At 53.3% G+C, this 19,593-nt stretch overlaps 1 protein-coding gene across 4 annotated transcripts in view; it reads right to left on the bottom strand.

Annotated features, from left to right (window-relative positions):
* NDRG4 (NDRG family member 4) overlaps positions 1-17,407 on the bottom strand; it is a 41,213-nt gene extending 23,806 nt beyond the window's left edge. The window contains exons 1-2 of one of the 4 annotated variants that reach the window (XM_070612032.1): positions 17,273-17,343; positions 16,669-16,851 (exon numbers count right to left, since the gene is read on the bottom strand). In XM_070612032.1, coding sequence (XP_070468133.1) covers positions 16,669-16,705 — 37 coding nt within the window. In that variant the 5' untranslated portion in view covers positions 16,706-16,851; positions 17,273-17,343. Of the gene's footprint in view, positions 1-16,668; positions 16,852-17,272 lie in introns of those variants that run through there. The other 3 variants (XM_070612033.1, XM_070612035.1, XM_070612031.1) reach the window with 3 other exon arrangements.
* Positions 17,408-19,593: the final 2,186 nt, after the last annotated feature.

Genomic DNA, 19,593 nt, shown 5'->3' with positions numbered 1-19,593 from the left:
AAAGGAAATGAGATTCCTCTAAAGCTCCCGCAAGGCAGCCCAGGTCAGGTGTGCGAGGAGCGAGGTGGCACAGAGCAGGGCGGGGTGGGCAACCCCTGGGGTCTGTGAAGCAATCGTGAAGGCCCTTTTCAGTCTGCCCTTTCTATTTCCCTCCCATCCCTGATTCCTTAAAGACAACATAGGTTGTTAGACCAAACGGGGCTGAGACGAATTCCAGCCCTCCTTGGATCAGTGGTCGGGCTGGAGTCATGAAACCACGGCCAATATTTCTTCCGGATCACTCACTGCCTAGCGTTATTTTGGGCAAATCACCGAAAGGATTGCTTATCTGCAAAATGGGCACGTTAGCCTTTCTGAGGTCCGCCTCAGAAAGCTCTGAGGGGCAACAGAGACAATGAATAGAAAAATGCCTTTAGGAAATGGAAGATTTTTATATTTATTTGCACAGGATAAAAATAACCTCACGTAGACGAGCTGGGGGTTCCTTACCTTCCTCCGCCTACTTGAGACAACTCTGGCGTTCTCTTCCGCCTGGCTGCTGTTCAAGGAAGGGTTCCCACCTTCGGGTAGGGGGACCACACTGATGTTTGCAACAGAAGGACGGGAAAGGGACGAGGGACAGCAAACTCTTCACTGGGGTGACAGAGATGTGAGTGGCCCCTGGTGAATGTGGGTGGATTCTTTAGGAGGAATTGCATTTCTTTTCTTTTCTTTTTTTTTTTTTAGGGTATGCTTTTTGGTGAGGAAGATTGGCCCTGAGCTAACATCTGTTGCCAATCTTCCTCTTTTTTTCTTCCTCCCCAAAGCCCCAGTACATAGCTGTATATCCTAGTTATAGGTCATTCTACTTCTTTTGTGTGGGGTGCTGCCTCAGCACGGCTTGATGAGTGGTGCTAGGTCCGCATCCAAGATCCGAACCGACGAACCCGGGCCACCGAAGCAGAACATGCGAATTTAATCACTACACCACTGGGCTGGCCCCAGGAATTGCATTTCTTTTCAATTACTTCTGCTTGCTGACTTGTGTCTCTTTAAATGAGACTCTATGCTGAGACCTGGGCCACGTGAACCCTCAGATTTATTAGGGTTAAAAATATAAGCGATTGCTATGGTCATTTCTGAAACTGTTCAATAAATATTCAATTACATTGAGCAGGAGTAGTTACGCAGCCTACGGAATAAAGCAGCAGCCGTGGCCTGGGAAGCCCTGGTCAGTGAGAGGGGATGTCTGGGAACAGACTGTGGGGGTTTGGGGTTGTCTCCACAACTGGGGCTCCAGCCAGCACTTGGTGCTCAGGGGCAGAGGAGAGAAGGGTTGTCAATTCAGGGACGATGCTGCACGATAAGAATCGCTCCCCACCTCAAAAGCCCTGTAGCTGTCCACTGAGAGACTCAAGAACTGAAGGAGAAGAAAGGCAAGATGTAAACCGAGGAAAGTTAGTGTCCGCAGGAGAACCCGGACAGAGGAACCAGACCTTGTGGGACAGGGAGAAACCGACTGTACGAGAAAAGAGGCAGGACTGTGGGACGCTGTGGATTCTTTCAACCACAAGAGTGAGGGGACCCTGGCAGGTCATGCTCGAGGTTATGGTCCAAGGTGCCCTGTGGATGCTGCACTCCTGAAAGTCCTGGTTATAAGGTCCCATTATTATGAGAAAAGCCACAAGCAAATGAAATAAGATGCAGCAAGGAGCAGAGTCAAACTGGGCCTGGCCAGCTTCATCCTGGGGAGAAGTCTGTGTCACAGATAAAGAAAGACATTGCAGAGGGTGAGCACGTGACTCATGTCCGAGCCTGTGCCCCCACACACCCTTCCACCCACACCACGCCAGTACCATGGTTTGAAAGGAAGCCCCAGAGACCAGGGGCCCCAGGAATAAGAACTCAACTTCCAACTGCTCTAAGTGAGGGGATTGGAGCCGTCCAGGTAGCTGGCTCCTCACATGACTCTCCCTGTCCCTATCCTGACCTCAGACGGCTGGGACAGCACTGGGGGAGGGGCTGGGCTGGGGACTAGACCTGCCCTCGGCGTCCCCATCTCACAGATGAGAAAAAAAGGCACAGGAGCGAGTGACTGTTGCAAGTCCCCCAGTGGCAGATCCAGGAAAGGAACCCAGAGCCCATAATCGAAACCCCACTCTACATGTATTCTGCCTCCCCAGGTAGATGGCCCAACACGACAATGCAGGGGACATGATTTTTTTCCTGGCCTAGCCTCCATTTCCTCTGTCTAGTTACAGCCCCTGATTTATTCCAACCCAAAGTTGACCAATTCTCCTGTTTTTTCCTTGATTTGAGCCTATGAATTCCTACTTTGCCCACAACCATTGCCACCCTGCCAACACACACACACACACACACATTTGTCCTTCCAGCACATTCCCACTGTGCTTAAGGCAGCCAAATATATATATATATAAGTTGCTAAAGTTTATTTTTTTATTGAGGTTACATTGGTTTAAAACATTATATAAATTTCAGGTGTATATCATATTTCGATTTCTGTGTAGACTACATCATGTTCACCCCCCAAAGCCTAACTGCCCTCTGAAGGGCAGCCCTATTTGGACTCTGACCCACCACTAAAGACCCCCACCGACGCAGGAGCACATTCTTTTTTTTTTTTTTTTTTAAAGATTTTACTTTTTCCTTTTTCTCCCCAAAGCTCCCCAGTACGTAGTTGCATATTCTTCGTTGTGGATCCTTCCAGCTGTGGCATGTGGGACGCTGCCTCAGCGTGGCTTGATGAGCAGTGCCATGTCCACGCCCAGGATTCGAACCAACAAAACACTGGGCCGCCTGCAGCGGAGCACGTGAACTTAACCACTCGGCCACGGGGCCAGCCCCCGCAGTAGCACACTGTACCCACAGGAAGCATGTGCCTTTGTTCCTACTGTTCCCTCTGCTTGGAATGCCTTTCCCCATCACATCCCTACAATAATAATAATAATAACCAATCATTAATGTTTTCTGCTGACACTTGACATGTTTTTGTTGAATGAGATGAAATGAATGAATGAATGATTCTTCACTCAGACTGCAAATTATCAGACAATGGATAACATTCAGTGTTGGCGAGACCCGTGGGGAAACAACACATACTCTTCAGAGACTTAATTGGATTGTAGTGGGTTCAACTTTATTTGGAGGGCAACTTGGTAGTTCGTAAAAATGCAAATATCTGTCAACTCTGAAATTCTGTCTTTAGGTATTTCTCCTAAAGAAAAATGCCCACGTGTACACCCAGAGGCCATGCGCAAGGTACCCACTGCAGCACTGTTTGGAATAGTAAAACAAGTGGAAACGACCCAAATGAACGTCAGGACAATCGTCAAATAAACTACGGAACATCTATACCCCGGAGCATCACACGGCTATTTAAAAAATGAGGTAGCTGCACTCAGACAGGGAAAGCATTCTAAAACACGCAGTTAAGAGAAAAAGGCATGTCACAGAATAATAAGGATAAATAAGCCCATTTATGTAAAATATATATGCATGGAACAGGCACATATATTTTCAAATTTAAAAAAAAGGACTTCAAATGATTCAGGGTAACTGTAACAAAGCTTATCTCCAGGGAAGGATATAAGTTTGGAAGGGTATAAAAGATTTTTATTCTACATGCAGATTTTATCAAATCTAAGATATTACTGATTATAACTCACGCTAAGGTTTTATGTACCAATAGAAGAGGAAAAAACACTGCCAATTAAATTAAGACATAATACTTCCCTCCACCTTTTAACTTTTTATTTTGAAATAATTTTAGACTTATAGAAAAATTGAAGAAAAAACAAAACATGGAAGTTTCCTATATACCCATCTCCCAGCTTCCCCTAACGTGATCAGGCTACAGAAACATAATACAATTAGAGAGACCAGGAAATAAAACACCGATACAATACTGTTAAGTAATCTACAGAGCTGAAGCGGATTTCACCAGTTTCCCCAACAATGCCCCAATCCAGAATGCCACATTGCATTTAGTCCTTATGCAGTGTCCTCCGACGGGAGAGAGCTCCTCAGGCTTTGTCTTTCATGACGTTGACACTTTTGAAGAATATTGATCAGTTAAATCTGTAGGATGTCCCCCATTTGGGTTTTTCTGTTGTTTTCTTACGATTAGAACAATGTCATGCATTTTTGGCAAGAATACAACAGAAGTGATCTGTTCTTCTCACCGCATCCTATCGCGGGGACGTGATGTCAATCTGGATGTTACCCTGGATGTTACCCGTGATCACTTGCTAAGGTGGTGCCTGCCGTCTCCAGGGTGAAGTTACTATTTTCCCTTTATAATTAATAAGTATCTTGTGGGAAGATACTTTGAGACTACGCAAACATCCTGTTTCTCATCATACTTTTGCTCACTAATTTTAGCAAGCATTGATGATCCTTGCCTACAATTATTACTGTGGTGTTTGCTTAATGATACTTTTCTATTTCCATGATCTCTTCATTTATTAATTGGAATTCTCTCGTAAGAAAGAGCTGTCCTTTCTCCTCCTTTTACTTTTTATTCAATTATTTATTTACATTGGGATAGACTCATGGATATCTATTTTATTCTATGGGTTATAATCCACTGCTATCATTATTTCTTTCACTGCTCAAACTGTGCCAGATTTGGCCATTGAGGTTCCTTCAAGTTGGCTTTTGGGTCCTTTCACCAGGCATCCATTGTTTTTTGGGTAGTTTCTTATTTTCTAGTGTCATATGATGTTCTAAACTCATCTTGTATTTTCTCTGCCTTGGCCCTGGAATCAACCACATCTCCAAGGAGCCCTGGTTCCTTTTGTCAGAGAATGCTGTTTAGAAACCAAGATCTGGGCACCAGGTGTGCTCATTGCTGCTGGGCTGTCATTGTTCTCGGCCGTCTCAGCAGGCAGAGCCAGGAAATCTAAGTTTACTAACACACACACTCATTAACACTTCTATATGTATCCATCTGTATATATAGCAAAAACCTGGAATTTATACCAATACCTTTAATTCCAATTCAACACCACAAGGTTTAGTCTAACTTTCCCCCTTTATTTGTAATTTTTTTCTCCATGATGAGAAACTGATTCTCATTATCCATAATGTTTTTGCTTATTTGTTTATTACACACAAAGTAATTTCTGAACTGCTACTCACATGAGTTATCATTCAGAACATTTTTGTACCTACTTTACTTTTTTTGTACTTTAGACTTTTAGACTGAGACCCAGATTTTAAAAAGCATCTATCTCTGTTGTGAATTCTTAAAAAGGGAAACGTAAGTGAAATAAATTGTTTAAGGTCTTCCTGAAACTTCTCCACATTCAGGGTCCTCTGCCTCCAGACCGTCACCCTGTCTTGAAGTTGTTATTGTTGCTGCCCGTGTCTCTCCACGTGGTCCCTGCTCCTCCGACATCAGGAACGTGAGTGGGGCAGCATCTCCCAAGGGTGCTGGCCCACCATCTCCAGGATTTCCCTCCATGCTGCAAATTCTGACGCACACATGGTGGCAATGACAGCAGCCCTGATGCCCACCTTACCGACAGAGACTGTATTTTAGAGATATTAAAGTATGAAAAAAATGTGCATTTTAGAGTTGACATACATAGCTTTATGGTAAAATTTTCTTTCATTGAGGCACAGCACCAATGTGTGAACTCTGTTTCTGTACACAGCATGGCTCCGGGCATTAAACACAGACATAAACCTCCAACCCCAAGACCAAGGGGAGGGGCAGGTGGAACTGGAATCCCACTAACACATTCCATGTGGGCGGCTTCTGTATGGAGCCAGTAAAAAAGTCCTGCTGTGACGGGGACTGCTAATTGTCCCCCAATATCTGCTCTCCCCTTCTTCCTTAATAATAGAGCCCAAAATTTTAGACGGGCAGGTGGACAATGGGAATAAAGGCTATTTATGACAATGTGACAACGTTCTGCCAGTGAGACATAAATGGAAGCATGTGACCTTGGGGTAGTGTTCTCAAAAGGAGGAGACATGCCATTCTCAACCCTTCCTCCTTCCTGCTGGCTGGAATTCAGATGTGACGATGGGAGCTTAAACAGCCATTTTGGACCCCAAGGCAGGACATTAAAGGTAACAAAGTGGCAACAGAGAAGGAGTCTAGGTACCTGAGAATCATAAAGTCACGATTCTGGATGGCCTATCTCCAGACTCTGTTAATGAAAGAGGAAAATATACTTTTATCTTGAATAATCTATTAATGTCCTGGGTATTTTGTCACATGCAGTTGAAGCTAATCTAAACTTGGGACATTTTTCTTGGAGACCCACCCTGACATGCTAAAGGAACTCAAGGAAGAGGGAAAGGATGGGGTTTGGCCAAGAGCTGATCCAGAACCCCCAGTTCCTCTCTTCAGTGGGCAGCACAAGCCGTGAAGCTGTTCTCCCCATCCTCCGTTCTCCCCACCCTCCGTTCTCCCCACCCTCCGTTCTCCCCACCCTCCCTTCTCCCCACCCTCCGTTCTCCCCACCCTCCCTTCTCCCCACCCTCCCTTCTCCCCACCCTCCCTTCTCCCCACCCTCCCTTCTCCCCATCCTCCGTTCTCCCCACCCTCCCTTCTCCCCACCCTCCCTTCTCCCCATCCTCCATTCTCCCCATCCTCCCTTGTCTCCATCCTCCCTTCTCCCCATCCTCCGTTCTCCCCATCCTCCCTTGTCTCCATCCTCCCTTGTCTCCATCCTCCCTTCTCCCCATCCTCCGTTCTCTCCATCCTCCCTTGTCTCCATCCTCCCTTCTCCCCATCCTCCCTTGTCTCCATCCTCCCTTCTCCCCATCCTCCGTTCTCCCCATCCTCCCTTCTCCCCATCCTCCCTTCTCCCCATCCTCCGTTCTCCCCATCCTCCGTTCTCCCCATCCTCCGTTCTCCCCATCCTCCGTTCTCCCCATCCTCCGTTCTCTCCATCCTCCCTTGTCTCCATCCTCCCTTGTCTCCATCCTCCCTTCTCCCCATCCTCCCTTGTCCCCATCCTCCCTTCTCCCCATCCTCCCTTCTCCCCATCCTCCGTTCTCCCCATCCTCCCTTGTCTCCATCCTCCCTTGTCTCCATCCTCCCTTCTCCCCATCCTCCGTTCTCCCCATCCTCCCTTCTCCCCATCCTCCCTTCTCCCCATCCTCCGTTCTCCCCATCCTCCGTTCTCCCCATCCTCCGTTCTCCCCATCCTCCGTTCTCCCCATCCTCCGTTCTCTCCATCCTCCCTTGTCTCCATCCTCCCTTGTCTCCATCCTCCCTTCTCCCCATCCTCCCTTGTCCCCATCCTCCCTTCTCCCCATCCTCCCTTCTCCCCATCCTCCGTTCTCCCCATCCTCCGTTCTCCCCATCCTCCGTTCTCTCCATCCTCCGTTCTCTCCATCCTCTCTTCAACAAGTGAGCCAGTACCTTCCACCCACCCCTCACCAGCTCACAGCATCACCATGACCTACATTAAAAAGTTAAAAAGCTCAGTTTGCACTTTTTGCCACAAATTCTCAAGTTGCTTTAACACAGGTGCCTCAATTCGGCTGTGTATCTTTGCCTAATTTGGCGAATTTCCCAGAAACAAAGACACACTCATCTGTCTGGGATCTCTGTGCAGGAGCCAGAGGGGAGCCCAGGCTCCCGGGTCTGCAGGACGGCCCGCGGCAGAGCGAGCCCGAGCGGCAGCTTTCTTCCCGGGTGCTTTTCTCACAGGAGCCCCGACTCCTCTGACGGGCCTGAGGTGCTAGTGTTTGAGGAACAGCATTCACCCGGCAGAGAAGCCCCTACTCTAAGCAGCTGCCAGAGTCTTCCTGCCGCGAATCCAACGTCTGCAGAAGGGGCCCTGTGTCGGGGCCGCTCCACGCCCAGGCCCTTTCTTCTCGTCACAGCACCTGGCTTCCCTTTAATGTCATCCTGCCCCATTCTCAGTCCACGTGGTTCAGGCAAGAATGACCACACCCCCAGGGTGGCCAAGTGGCCCAGGCGTAAGCCATTCATTCCCTCCATTCATTCATTCACCACATCCTGACTGAACATCTACTATGTGCCAGGCGCTGTTCTGGGCACCGGAGATACAATACTGACCATTCCAGACTAACAGTAAAAGGTGAAAGATTGACAAGATCTGAAGAGAAACCAGAGGATGACCGTTACAGGCTAATTACAAACCGTTGCAGTCCTCTGTCTGTAGAACTTTCTAGGAGGGAGGCAATCAATCAACAGATCTAAGTAAACACGGGGTGTGTCAGACGTGCTAAGTGCAGAGGAAGCAATGTCCGAGACGGGGACAGAGAGCGGGCCTCCCTGAGATGGCGCCAAGAGCAAGGACGTGAGGGGGTGAGCGAGAGGGCCTGTGGGTGTCTGGAAGTTTCTCAGGGCAACAGGAACAGCAGTGCAAAGGCTGTGAGGCAGCGCCTGCCTGGCGTGTCCTGGTAAAGGCAAGAGAGCAGGGGCGGCTGGAGCAGAGTGAGTCGGGGGAGAAGGAGGTCTGGGGACAAAGGGGCCGCAGCAGGAGGCCTCAGCCCCATTTCCCTTGAAGGTGGTTAGAAAAACTCTGGTTTTTCTCCGAGTGAAGCGCCCGGGAGGGTTTTGAGCAGAGAAGGGATGTGACAGGATTTCCTTTTTAAAGGCTTCCTCTCTGCCATGGGTGGAGCAGACCCAGGGGGTGAGGGTAGAAACAGGGAGACCAGCGACTGCAATCATCCAGAAGAGAGATGCAGACGGCTTCCGCAAGGCTGGGTGGAGGTGGGGAGAGTCCTCGGATCCTGGGAATGCTCGGAAGGTGGAGCCAATGGGAGCTGCGGGCGGGTCAGATGTGGGGTATGAGACAGGGGGCATCGAGGTGACCTGGGTTTTGTTCTGGGCCACTGGAGGCAGAGAGGTGTCATTAATGAGTTGGGAAGAAGGGCTGGGGGGAAGTCCAGGGGGCTGGTCTTAGACCTGAGCCAGCTGGAGCTGCAAATGGCAGGTGGATGTAAGAGTCTGCACTTCAGGGGAGGGGCTGGGGCAGGACACAGCACCACAGAGATGGTGTTTGAACTCACAAGCCTAGGCGAGGCCAGCTGGGGAGTGAATGAGGACAGAGAAGATGCCCCAGGGCTGAGCCCTAGAGAAAGGAGATGAGGAAAAAGCAGCGAAGTAGAGCAAGAAGGAACAGCCAGTGAGGTAGGGGATGGGGGAACAGCACATGGCCCGGCCTGAGAGACGGTTCACGGGGGCACGTGGGCTCCAATCAGGACCAGGCCTTGGCTGGAAGCCTTGGGGAAGCGCTCTTTGTGGGGTTATCAGGAGGATGATCTGTGAGCCAGCAGCCATCTTGTCATCACGAGGAAGGGCCTGACTTAGAACCAAACCAACCCACAGAACTGAACTGACAGGAGTGGGGGAGAGAGAGCCTGACGTGGCCCTACGTCTGCCAGGCTGCACAGACACCCTGCGTTCCCCTCTTCATGTCAGTCTAAGTTCAGTTTCTGTCACTTGCAACCAAGAAACCTAACATAGTTGTAAGTGAGCAAAAGTGAGGCCATCTTGTTTTGCTAAATGGTTCCAGTCTCTCCTCTGGGTGACTGCTCGCTGCTCTGCACGTCCTCTAAAACATTCACATGCTCTCCTGATTTATGGCCTCTGCTTATGCACGTACTCCCCAATAGCTTGATAAATTAAAACTTTGTTCTATGAGTTTCTCTTCAGGAACAGGCTGACCACAGGTGGGAAACACACCCACAAGGCATCCATCACAGCTGACAGGAGAATGGAACAATGTGATGCCTGGAGCCCGTCACGCCTGGAGACTAACATCCCTGGCCCCCTCCTCACTGCCCATTTTCCCTATGTGACTGCCTCAAGATTCTGTAATCCTTGAAGGGTTTTTGAGACATTAGTCACCCATCTTCCAATTAGCCAGCTAATCTAATTAGACTCCCTTTCTCCATCTCTAACTTGTGATTAATTGGCTCAGATGGCGGTGAGCAGAGCGAGCCCATTGCTTGGTATCATAGTGTCGAAGGTCTTCTCTCCTGCCTGGTCCAGAGGGGCCCAGTGAAGCCCAGCATCCAGCCCATCCATCTGGCCATCACACCCAGGCAGCCAGGCCCAGGTGTGGGGTCAGAGGGCTCACGGGCTTAGAGGCAGGACTCGCCCACCACACTCGAATGGCACCACCGCAGTCCACTCTAGCAGTTCGGGTCTTTTCCAATGCAGCCACTTCCGTCAGATGAGTGCAAAGCTGTGATGCAAAAAGCTCCCCCAGAACCTCCTGGGGCTACAGTGCTCCTGGAGGACCACCTCAGATTACAAGGGACCTTCAGGTCACCCCAACCACTGCCCCTCTCGGCCCCATCCCAGGAGGTGGAGTTCGCAGCGAATCCTCTGGGGTTGGCAGGGCTCCGGAAGCAGTGGACTCAGAGCTGTCCCCTTATGGATGAGGCCAAGGCGTGCGCCAGCACTCGGGGTGGGACAGGACCAGGTCCTCCAGGCAACTTGAAGGAGAGCCACTCGCTTCCCTGCCCCACCCTGAGGCCCCAACAGCACATACCTACTCCCGAACAGCAACACGGGAAATACTGGTAAAGCCACTTTCAGCGCCCAAGCCTGGCCGCTGGAGCAGGCTGTCAGGAAAGTTTCGGCTGCACAGAATATGACCCTGGGGGCTGCAAACCTCGGACTTGGCTCTGGAACCTCCCAGTCTGGGGAGAAGACATCCCAGAAATATTCCCTCTGTCTCCTCCAGGGAGGTTGGGGTCCCCTCTCCATCTCACCTGCCTAGGATGGGGTGCACCTGCCCTCCCACCCCCTCCAACAGGTGAACTGAAAGAGCACCCAGGTCCTGAAAGGGATGTGTTATGTGGCTGAAGATGCGCGGTCCTTCCGGCTGGAGTATACATTTCATCCGTGGTTTGGAGTTTAAAGCACTTGAGGATTAAGCAAGGGGAGGGGCGCATAATGAGAGCTTTCCCGTTCTGACACGGAGACCAGGTGTGCATGAGGTGGGCTGGAGCGCACATCCTGTCGATGCCTGGGTGATGCTCTCTCTCCCGCTGACCAAACGGTGTCGCGGCGCTCTCCCAACTGACCCTCACTCAGGACTACCTCATGCGCTCAGCCAGGCTCAGCCAAGGTCACACGTCCAGACCCCAACCCAGCGGCCTGTCCACCACTCCACGGTGCCACCCTGGCAGAGGCGGAGGCCCCGAGTCTAACCCGTACTCACCCCACAATGGTTTCCTGGGGCTGCTGTAACAAATTGCCACAACCTGAAACAAGACACATTTACTGCCGCACAGTTCCGGAGCTCAGAAGTCCAAAATCAGTCGCACTGGGCAGAAATCAAGGTGTTGGCAGGACCACTCTCCCTCTGGAGGTTCAAGGGGAATCTGTTTTCCTGCCCTCTCCAGCTTCTAGAGCTGTGTTCCTCACGTTGCTTGGCTCAAGGCCCCTTCCTCCATCTTCAAGGCGGGCAGGGTGAGCATCACACTGCAGCCACCGCATCCCCTCCTTCTGCGGTCTGTGTGAATGTCCCTCGGCCTCCCTCCTATGAGGACACACGTGGTTGCATTTGGGGCCCCTCTGACGCTGCAGGATAATCTCCCCTCTCAAGATCCTTAATCACAGCTACAAAGTCTCTTTTGTCATGTAAGGTAACATTCGCAGGTTCCAGGATTGGGATCTGAATATCTTTGGGGGACTGATAGCCGAGCACACGTGCATGCGCACAACGCGCGCACACACACCCGTGTGCTTACAGCTCTGACTTTGCCACAACTGCTCACTTGGCCCACAGCGGTTTTCTCCTCCCTCTACTTATGGAAAGCTGACTTCAACGTCCACCTTGAATGACCCCTTCTCCCTCGAGTCCTCAAGAACACAGCCTCTCCACAACCCGGACTCAGCTCTTCTTCAGAATGCCCACGGGCCAGGTTTCATCAGAACCCCCGCACTTAGCACTTCCCCAAGGCCTTTGTTCATTTTTAGTTTTTAAAAATAGAACCTGAATTTCATGTAATACACATCCGCTGAGAAACATCAGAAAAACAAAAGAGCCAAAGAACTCAAGATCACATACAATCCTGCTAACCAGAGGAGACCACTGTTAAATTATTCCTTACATCCTTTCATTCTTTTTTCAAGGCTGATCTATATGCTGAAAAGGATTTTTTTTTTTAAAACCAAAAACACTGTTTTGAAACATCTTTTGGACTCTGGAGCCAGATATCCCGGTTCAAATTCCAGCCAGCCACTTATCATCTGTGTGACCTCTGGCAAGTCACTTAACCTCTCTGTGCCTCAGTTTTCTTATCTGTAAAAAGGAGGGAAAAATAGCACATACCTCACAGGGCTGTTATGATGATGAGTTAATGTATAGAAACTGCACTTAGGACGGTGTCTGGCACACGGCAAATGCCATATCGGTGTGAGCTGTCATCACCATTATTATTACGTATATAAGGGACATCTGTTCGGGTAGATAAACAACCTTGGCAGCATAATGGAAGCTGCCTGGGGTTCCCTGGTCTGAATGTACTCCTTAACTGCCCCGACTGTTAGGAATTTAGGTTGTTTCCAGTTTTTTTTCCTTCCATGAACAATACAGGATACACATCCTTGAACTAACACCTCTGCACTCATCTTTATTTGTTCCTAAAAATTCAACTGCTGAGTCACCCATCATATGTATTTTTAAGCTTTTGATACATCATTGCCAACCTGCCCTTCATAAAAGTGGCACCGTTACCCTCCTATGCGCAGTGAAACAGCATGTCCATCTCCCCACACCCGGCCCTCACTAGTGGCCCTGGGCACGCGCAATGATTTGCACGTCTCTCCCCTCTGCCAGTAGACCACGCCTCCTGCTCATGGAGGTGTCCCCGCCCCGACACCCCAGTGCCCCAGTGAAGCAGCAAAGTTTACCAAAATAGATGAACTGGAAATGAGATTTGGGGTCATTTACCTGGGGTGAATCTCCGCCTCAGTTTCCCCCCCACAGAAAATGTGGGTCAACACACCTGCCAACAATCAAACACTATTTAAACGCAGTCTATGAAACTGTGTGGGGCTACACAGTCTGTGCATGAAAATGACACCAAAATTCCACAAAGAACTGGCAAAAGTGTTGCTTTTTAATCACACATCAAGTGTATTTTTTAAAAATTTCCAACATCCAATACTGAGACTCCCAAGGGACCATTTCTGAGCCCAAATCTGCCATTTTAGAGCTCTCTCTGACTCTGAACCATCTTGGAAACATATCATTTGAGTACAAATGCACGAAACCATCACCCTCCTACCTGCAAATAGACCGATGTCCCACTTTTCCACATCACACTAAAGAATAAAAAAGGATCCGGCTACAAAAGGCACAGGAGTCTGTCCTCTGAGGACTGCAGTGAGCTCGTGGGCGTGGGACAGCAGCCCGCTCCTCGCGATGCTAACGAGGCAGCCATTGTTCCCACCCTACTGATGAGGAGACTGAGGCTCAGAGAAGTTAAGCATTTGCTCAGGAGCTGAGAAGAACAGAGAGGAGACCCTGGAGTTCAGATCCTCTGATTCGCAAGGCCCTGCCTGCAAGACACTGGGAGAGTCTGGGAAACGCCGGCTGCCGTAAACCCAGCCGCCCGGGAAGGCTCCTGGCATGCCCCCACCATTCCCTTCTTCTCTGGAACAAACATGCTCACGCTGGGCATGACAACTCAGGGACATCCTTCCAGCCCCTTATGTGAGGGGCACTTGCCTCCCCCCGCCCTCCGGGTGTCAGAGCTGTGGATGCCCGGCCAGCAGGGCCCAACCCCAGACGTCAGACTCTGCTGAGGCTAAGCAGGGTTCCCCAGAAGCACATCTCAGGGAGGCCTGGATTGTGCAGGGAACTCAGAGAAGGAACTGGAACATCCCAGAGAAAGGGTACCAGGCGACTGGAGCAAAGGGGGAGGCGACACCCTAGGACATTGAGGAGGCAGCTCGGCGACAATGGCCCCACAACTGCCATTTGCTGACTGCCTGCCAGACCCTGCAGTCAACATGTACACACACGCTCACCTCTCCCTGTCGATGAACCCAACCAGGTGGGTACCACGATGATCCCATTTTACAGACGAGAAAGTGAAGCGTGGAGCAGCTGGGAGACTGGCCCGAGCCAGGCGGTCAGAACACAGCGGGACAGCTCAGGGCTCAGGCCTCGGGTCTGAAACCAGCCCACCTCTTCTCAGCTGTACGACGTAAGCAAGTGACTGACCTCAGTGGTAAAATGGGCATGATAGTAAAATGCAAGGATGTGAAAATGATAAACAGCTAAACAGGAGTTTAACAGAAAGCGTCAGTGAAACCTGTTCCTAATGCTGATGTAGGGGCAGAGAATTGGGACCTCAACGAAACTATCCTGGAGACACAGGCGACTGGTGCGCTCTGCGAGCCTGGACTCAGTCAACAATTATTGAGCACTTGTTGTATGTCACCACAATGAACCAGCCACCACCCTGTGACCTGCTCATCGTCCAGTGGGGAAGATGGGTCAAAATCTTGCAGCTGCATGTGAGCAGGGATAAAGTGGGGTGGGGACAGACCGAAACTTCCTAGTGGCCACCCAGCCAGGGTAGGTGGAGTGCTCCATTATAGGGACAGCCAAGGTCCAGGAACCAGATGGGAGATGAAGGCCCGGAGCCTTCCCGCCAACTCTCAGAGGGAGGGGTCAATGGTTCCATCTCTAAGACAAGAAAACTGAAGTCAGAGAGGTTGGGCAACCTGTCTGAAATCACACAGCTGGTGAGCAGTGGGGCTGGGATTTGAACCCAGATCCTTGGGACAAGGAAGAGGATGGGAGGGAGTTGGACAGAGACAGGAAGGTGGCGAGGGAGGGATGCACTGTCTCCCAGGGCCTGGCGAGACGTGCAATGGGATCCTGTGACCGATGACAGTGACCCGGGGAGTCCTGTTTCAGCCTGGCCAAGGGCTTAGAGAGTCGGCCCAAACCGGTCGAGCCCAACTGATGAGGGAGGAGGGGCCCTGACCCCCGTACTCAGAAGATGAGGGCACACTGTTTCCAAACCCCAAAGCCTGGATCCCCGCTGAAGCCCCCCACGCATGCCTCCCGGGAGCGTTCCTCCTCCAGGCTCTTCTGGGGCTAGAAGAGGAGAAGGGGAAGGATCCAGGAGTTCCGTCTTGCAAGCAGGGCTCTAAAAGCCCAGGGGGTTGTAAAACCTTTCCCCGGGGGCCTGATTAACAAGTTCAGCCCTTGAGCAGTTCCCTTTGAAGTCAGGTGGGCTGCCCTGCCTCAAGTGAGCTCTACAAGAAGTTGGCAAGGGATTGGGGGCGCCAGCCCCGCGGCTAAGTGGGCTCATCTGGCACTTCTGAGCAGCTGGCCAGAGTTTCCAGGACGCCAGGAACAGCCCGCAACGTCTCTCTGGGCCTGCCAGGAGCCAAGGAGCCTGCCGCTCTTGATTTAACACGAACTCACAGCCTGAAACCACACCAGACCTCGTACCCTGCCCACCCCCGACGCCCTCCAGTCTCCACATCACTCCCAGTTCAAGCCTCTCTCATACCCCAGGGCCTTTGTATATGCCGATCCCTCCATCCTTCGATCTGTAAGGCCACCTACCTCTTCATTAACAGAAATTCTGTCTTTTAGGGTCCAGTGCAAATGCTACCACATGCTCAAACCTCTCTGCTCCCCTCATGCCCCCTGACTCAGACTCCACCTGTTTCCTGAGTGCACCCCCACACTGCTGCCCCCTTCCCTGTCTTGTAACAGGACTCCTGTGCTCTGTTCTCTTGCACCAGACGGTACTGGAGGTCAGGGACAAAACCCTCCCAGGTGCCAGAGGACATTTGCTGGAATCCATGTGTCCGTCTGAGGTGGACACACTAACTGAGGACCTCCACTGCCCAGGCCCTGGTGGCATCCAGACTGTTTCCCTTTCCCAGCCCGCTTCCTCCCGTCTGGGTCTCTCCACCTCTGCCCTGGGGAAACCAGAGAAGGTGCCTGTGCAATTTGCCCTTCATGCCTGAGAGAGCATCTCCCACTCCTCCCCGCTGGGCCGGGTCCTAGCTCCCTTTCCGCGTTCCGGGCAGAGCTCAGTGTCCTCTGTTGATCTCCTGCCACAACCCTGGATGTGATCCAGCGGGCTGTCTGGCCACTTCTCCGGAGAGGCCCCAAGGCTGCACGTCCCCAGTCATCAGGGTCCAATCTGGCTTCCCACCTCCCAGGCCACTTGGCCTCTGTTCCCACTCCCAGCAAGAAACTTCTCCTCCCAGGAGAGGCGCTCAGATTGCCACAGGGTGCAGGAAATAAGAGGCCCACGGAAGGGGTCTTGTCGGGAGCCCGGGGCGCTCCTTTCTTGGGGGACCGAGCGACAGTGATTGGAGAGCAGGGGCTCTGAGCTCCCTTTCCCCTTCGGCAACCCGCCTAGTCGGCGGCTCCCGGGGGCCGCTCCCCCGACCTGCGCTCCGGCCGCAAGCGCTCTACCCGCCGGGACGCGGGGCACCAGGACTCAGAGAGCCGAGCCGAGCGGGGCGCAGCCCCAAGTCCTCTCCGGGGCGGGCTCCGCACAGAGCAGGCAGTGCACAAGCCAGGAATTAGCTAGCATCCGCACCCGCTCCTCCTGCACGAACCCGAGCCACCCCAAACCCCGGCCACCGCGCCTGGCTCCAGCTCCAACTCCGAAAGGGGCGGGCGGCGAGGGCCGCGCCGAGGGGCGGCCGGGGGAGGCGGCCGGTACCTGTCAGCAGTTCGATCCTGTGTCCCAGCACCTTCATGTCGGCGCCCGGCGCTGCCCGGCTCGGGGCTGCGGCGTCGGGGAGCGCGCTCAGCCGAGCCGGGGAGAGGAGCGCGGGAGGCGAGGAGCGCAGCAGGAGGCGCCGCCGGATCAGCCGCGCTCGCCGCCCCCCACGCCGCGCCCCCCCTGCCAAAACGGTTTAAAAAAATCCACCAATTGCACGACCGCGCACCCCTAAAAGGCGCCCGCCGCCACCTGGTCGGGGTGAACTCCGGGAGGCGGAGGGAGCGCGCGGGGTGTGCGGGCGACGCTCGGGGAGGCGGCGGGAGGGGGCCCGGCGCGCGAACAAAGAGGCCCCGGCGCCCCCGGGCGGCGCGGTGAGGGGGCGCGGGCGGCAGCGGGGCCGTGGCCCCGGGGGTCCCCGTGCCCGGCAGGGGAGGCGAGGAGGGAGAGCCCGGGGCCTGGGGGAGGGGTTGTTGCCCTAGCGTAGGCGCAATGTGGCCCCGGCGACCAGCGCCCGGCTCGCGGGGCTGGGGCCGGGCGCGGGGCGGGCGGCGGCCGCCAGGGCAGGGGCAGCGGGGAGAGGGCCGCGGGGCCGCCGACTCACCGAGCGATGCGAGCGAGGCAGCCGCGCAGGCGGGGAGCCGGGCCTCGGCGCCGCCGCCGCCAACGCGCCGCGCAGGTGTGGCCGCGGGGCCCGGCGGTGCCAAGGCTGCCGGGGCGGGGGCGGGGGGCGCGGGGCGTGCCCGCGGGGCTGGGCGCGGCCTGGAGCGGGAGGCCGTCCCGCGCGCTCAGCCGGCCTCTGGCGAGGGCCCGAGCGCCCGCTGGAGGGGCAGGCTGGTGAGCGGGACGCCGCGCCCCCCGAGCCCAGCCGAGACCCCGGTCGATCCGCGCGCCTCTCCCCGTCCGCAGGCCCGGAGGAAGGGTCCCCGCCGCTCGGACTCCGCCCCGCCTGCCCCCCTAGTCCCCTCGTAGCGCGCGGCGTCGGGTGCCCGGGGGAGGGGCGGCCTCTGCCCAGGGCTTTGTTTGGATTCCCGAGGGGAACCCCAGCCCGGTGGAGACAGCACCCCCTCCCCCGCCCCTGCCGCCGCCTGGGAACCGCCGGAAAAGCTCTGGGGGGTCGGGAGGAACCAGGTGCTCAGAGACCCTTGGGACATTGTCCCCCGTTTTCAGAGCCCGAGGGTTTCCTTGGGGAATTCATACGGAGTGACCGTCTCCAGGCAAAGGTGTTCTGGGCCCTCAGGGTGGCCTCCTCACCCGACCCCTGCCCAAAATTTGGCAAGCTCTCTGCTCCCCTCAATTCCTTCTCTGTTATCTGAGCAGAAAGGGGAGCTGACTGGGAGCCCTGTCTTCCTCAGGTTCACTCTGGTCTGGCCCAATGATGTTGCTCTCACCTGTCACCCCAAAAGAGGGCGTGCCAAAGTCCCTGATGGAGTCCTACTGTAGGGGGAATGGAAATCTGATGACCTGAAAAATGTACCTGGGCAAGAAGGCTCAAGGGGAGGACTCCTGGAGACCGGGTTCTGTTCAGCCTCTGCCAGTGACCTTGGGCGGGGCTCTGCCCCTCCCTGATTCCAGCCTTCTCAGTGCAGAGGTCATCTGGGACGTCCAGGATGGCAGTGGAGTGGGAGGTGGAGGGGATCCCGCTGCATCTCCCCATCCTTCATGGTTCTCCTATCTGGGCTGGTTTGTCAGCTCCAGGCTCCGGTGGAAGCTACTATGGCATTGAATTAACTGACTCAGGTGATGAGGAAGCTGGTAAGATTTGGTGGCCCCAGGTAGGGTGCACGTTCCTGCTGGGGGTGCAGTGTATAAACTGCATAGGAGGCAGCAAGCTTGGGTTCTCCTTACAGCTCTGGGGCTCACCTTGGGGAAACCCCTGCCTCTCAGTTTCCTCTTTCCTAAAGGGGATGGGGGGAGGTCACTGGTGACAGAGTAAGCCTCTATGTCCAAACCATCCAGCAGACTGTGGTTCTGTGTATACAAGTCTGGAGCCAGTCCTGAGGAGCACAGGCTGGTTCTACAATTTCTTAGCTGTGTGATGTCCAGCAAGTTACTCATCCTCTCTGAGCCTCCATGTCATGCTCTGTGAAACTGAGGTGATGTTGACCTCAGGGAGTTCTTGTAAGAATTAAATGATGGAACATTAAAAAAATGCTTAATATAGTTCCAGACACAGTTGAAACATCCAATAAATAGTCACTATGATTATTGATGATGAAATTGTTCTTATTGCTTTAGAAATTCTTTCAGGCTTTGAGTTCTACTCTTTTCAATAATTTCCGTCCTAGTCATTGAACGAATTGTTGATGTTCTAATAACCTAATTCATGGGGCCTAGCCTGTTCTGAATTCCTTGGAGGACTGCAGACCCTGGGAGGATGTAAAAGGCTGCCTAATAAGAGCTTGGACCCTGTGACGTGTCCGTCTGCGTGCAGAATGGCGTCTGCTGTGGTCTTGAACTGAGGGAGAAGATAATTGGCTCAGATAATTTATAAACACCAGTGAGCATTCAGGCGGGTCAGCTTGACGATTGGAACCCTAAAAGAGGAGAGTTAATAGAAGATGAAGAAATGTGATTTCAAGAGCACCCTCTTCCCAGGGAGGGGGCCTGTCACATCAAGCCCGGGTGCTTAGGGCATAGAGCGCGGCCTGGCCCTTCTGGAGGAGCCCGTCACGCGGGCAGAGGAGTCCCTGCTGAGTCAGCAGAAGGGCAAGCTCTCAGCGCCTTCTGTTCCCGGCTGTCTTTATCCCTGCAAGGGAGGCTGGATGGCAGGGTTTTTAACAGAGGAAAGCAGCACACGGCAGAAGGCCAAGCTGTTGGCTGGGACAAGGAGCCTCGGAGACGTGTCCCCCAGCCCTGCTCCTAATTACCTGAAAGATGTCACAGAAGTCGATGTGTTCTCTGGACTTCCCTTTTCCTGTTTGT

The sequence above is a fragment of the Equus przewalskii genome, chromosome 3, assembly GCF_037783145.1.
Source record: "Equus przewalskii isolate Varuska chromosome 3, EquPr2, whole genome shotgun sequence".
Lineage (NCBI taxonomy): Eukaryota > Metazoa > Chordata > Mammalia > Perissodactyla > Equidae > Equus > Equus przewalskii.
Note: the sequence above shows the minus strand (reverse complement) of the source record. Positions and strands in the feature narration are given on the sequence as shown.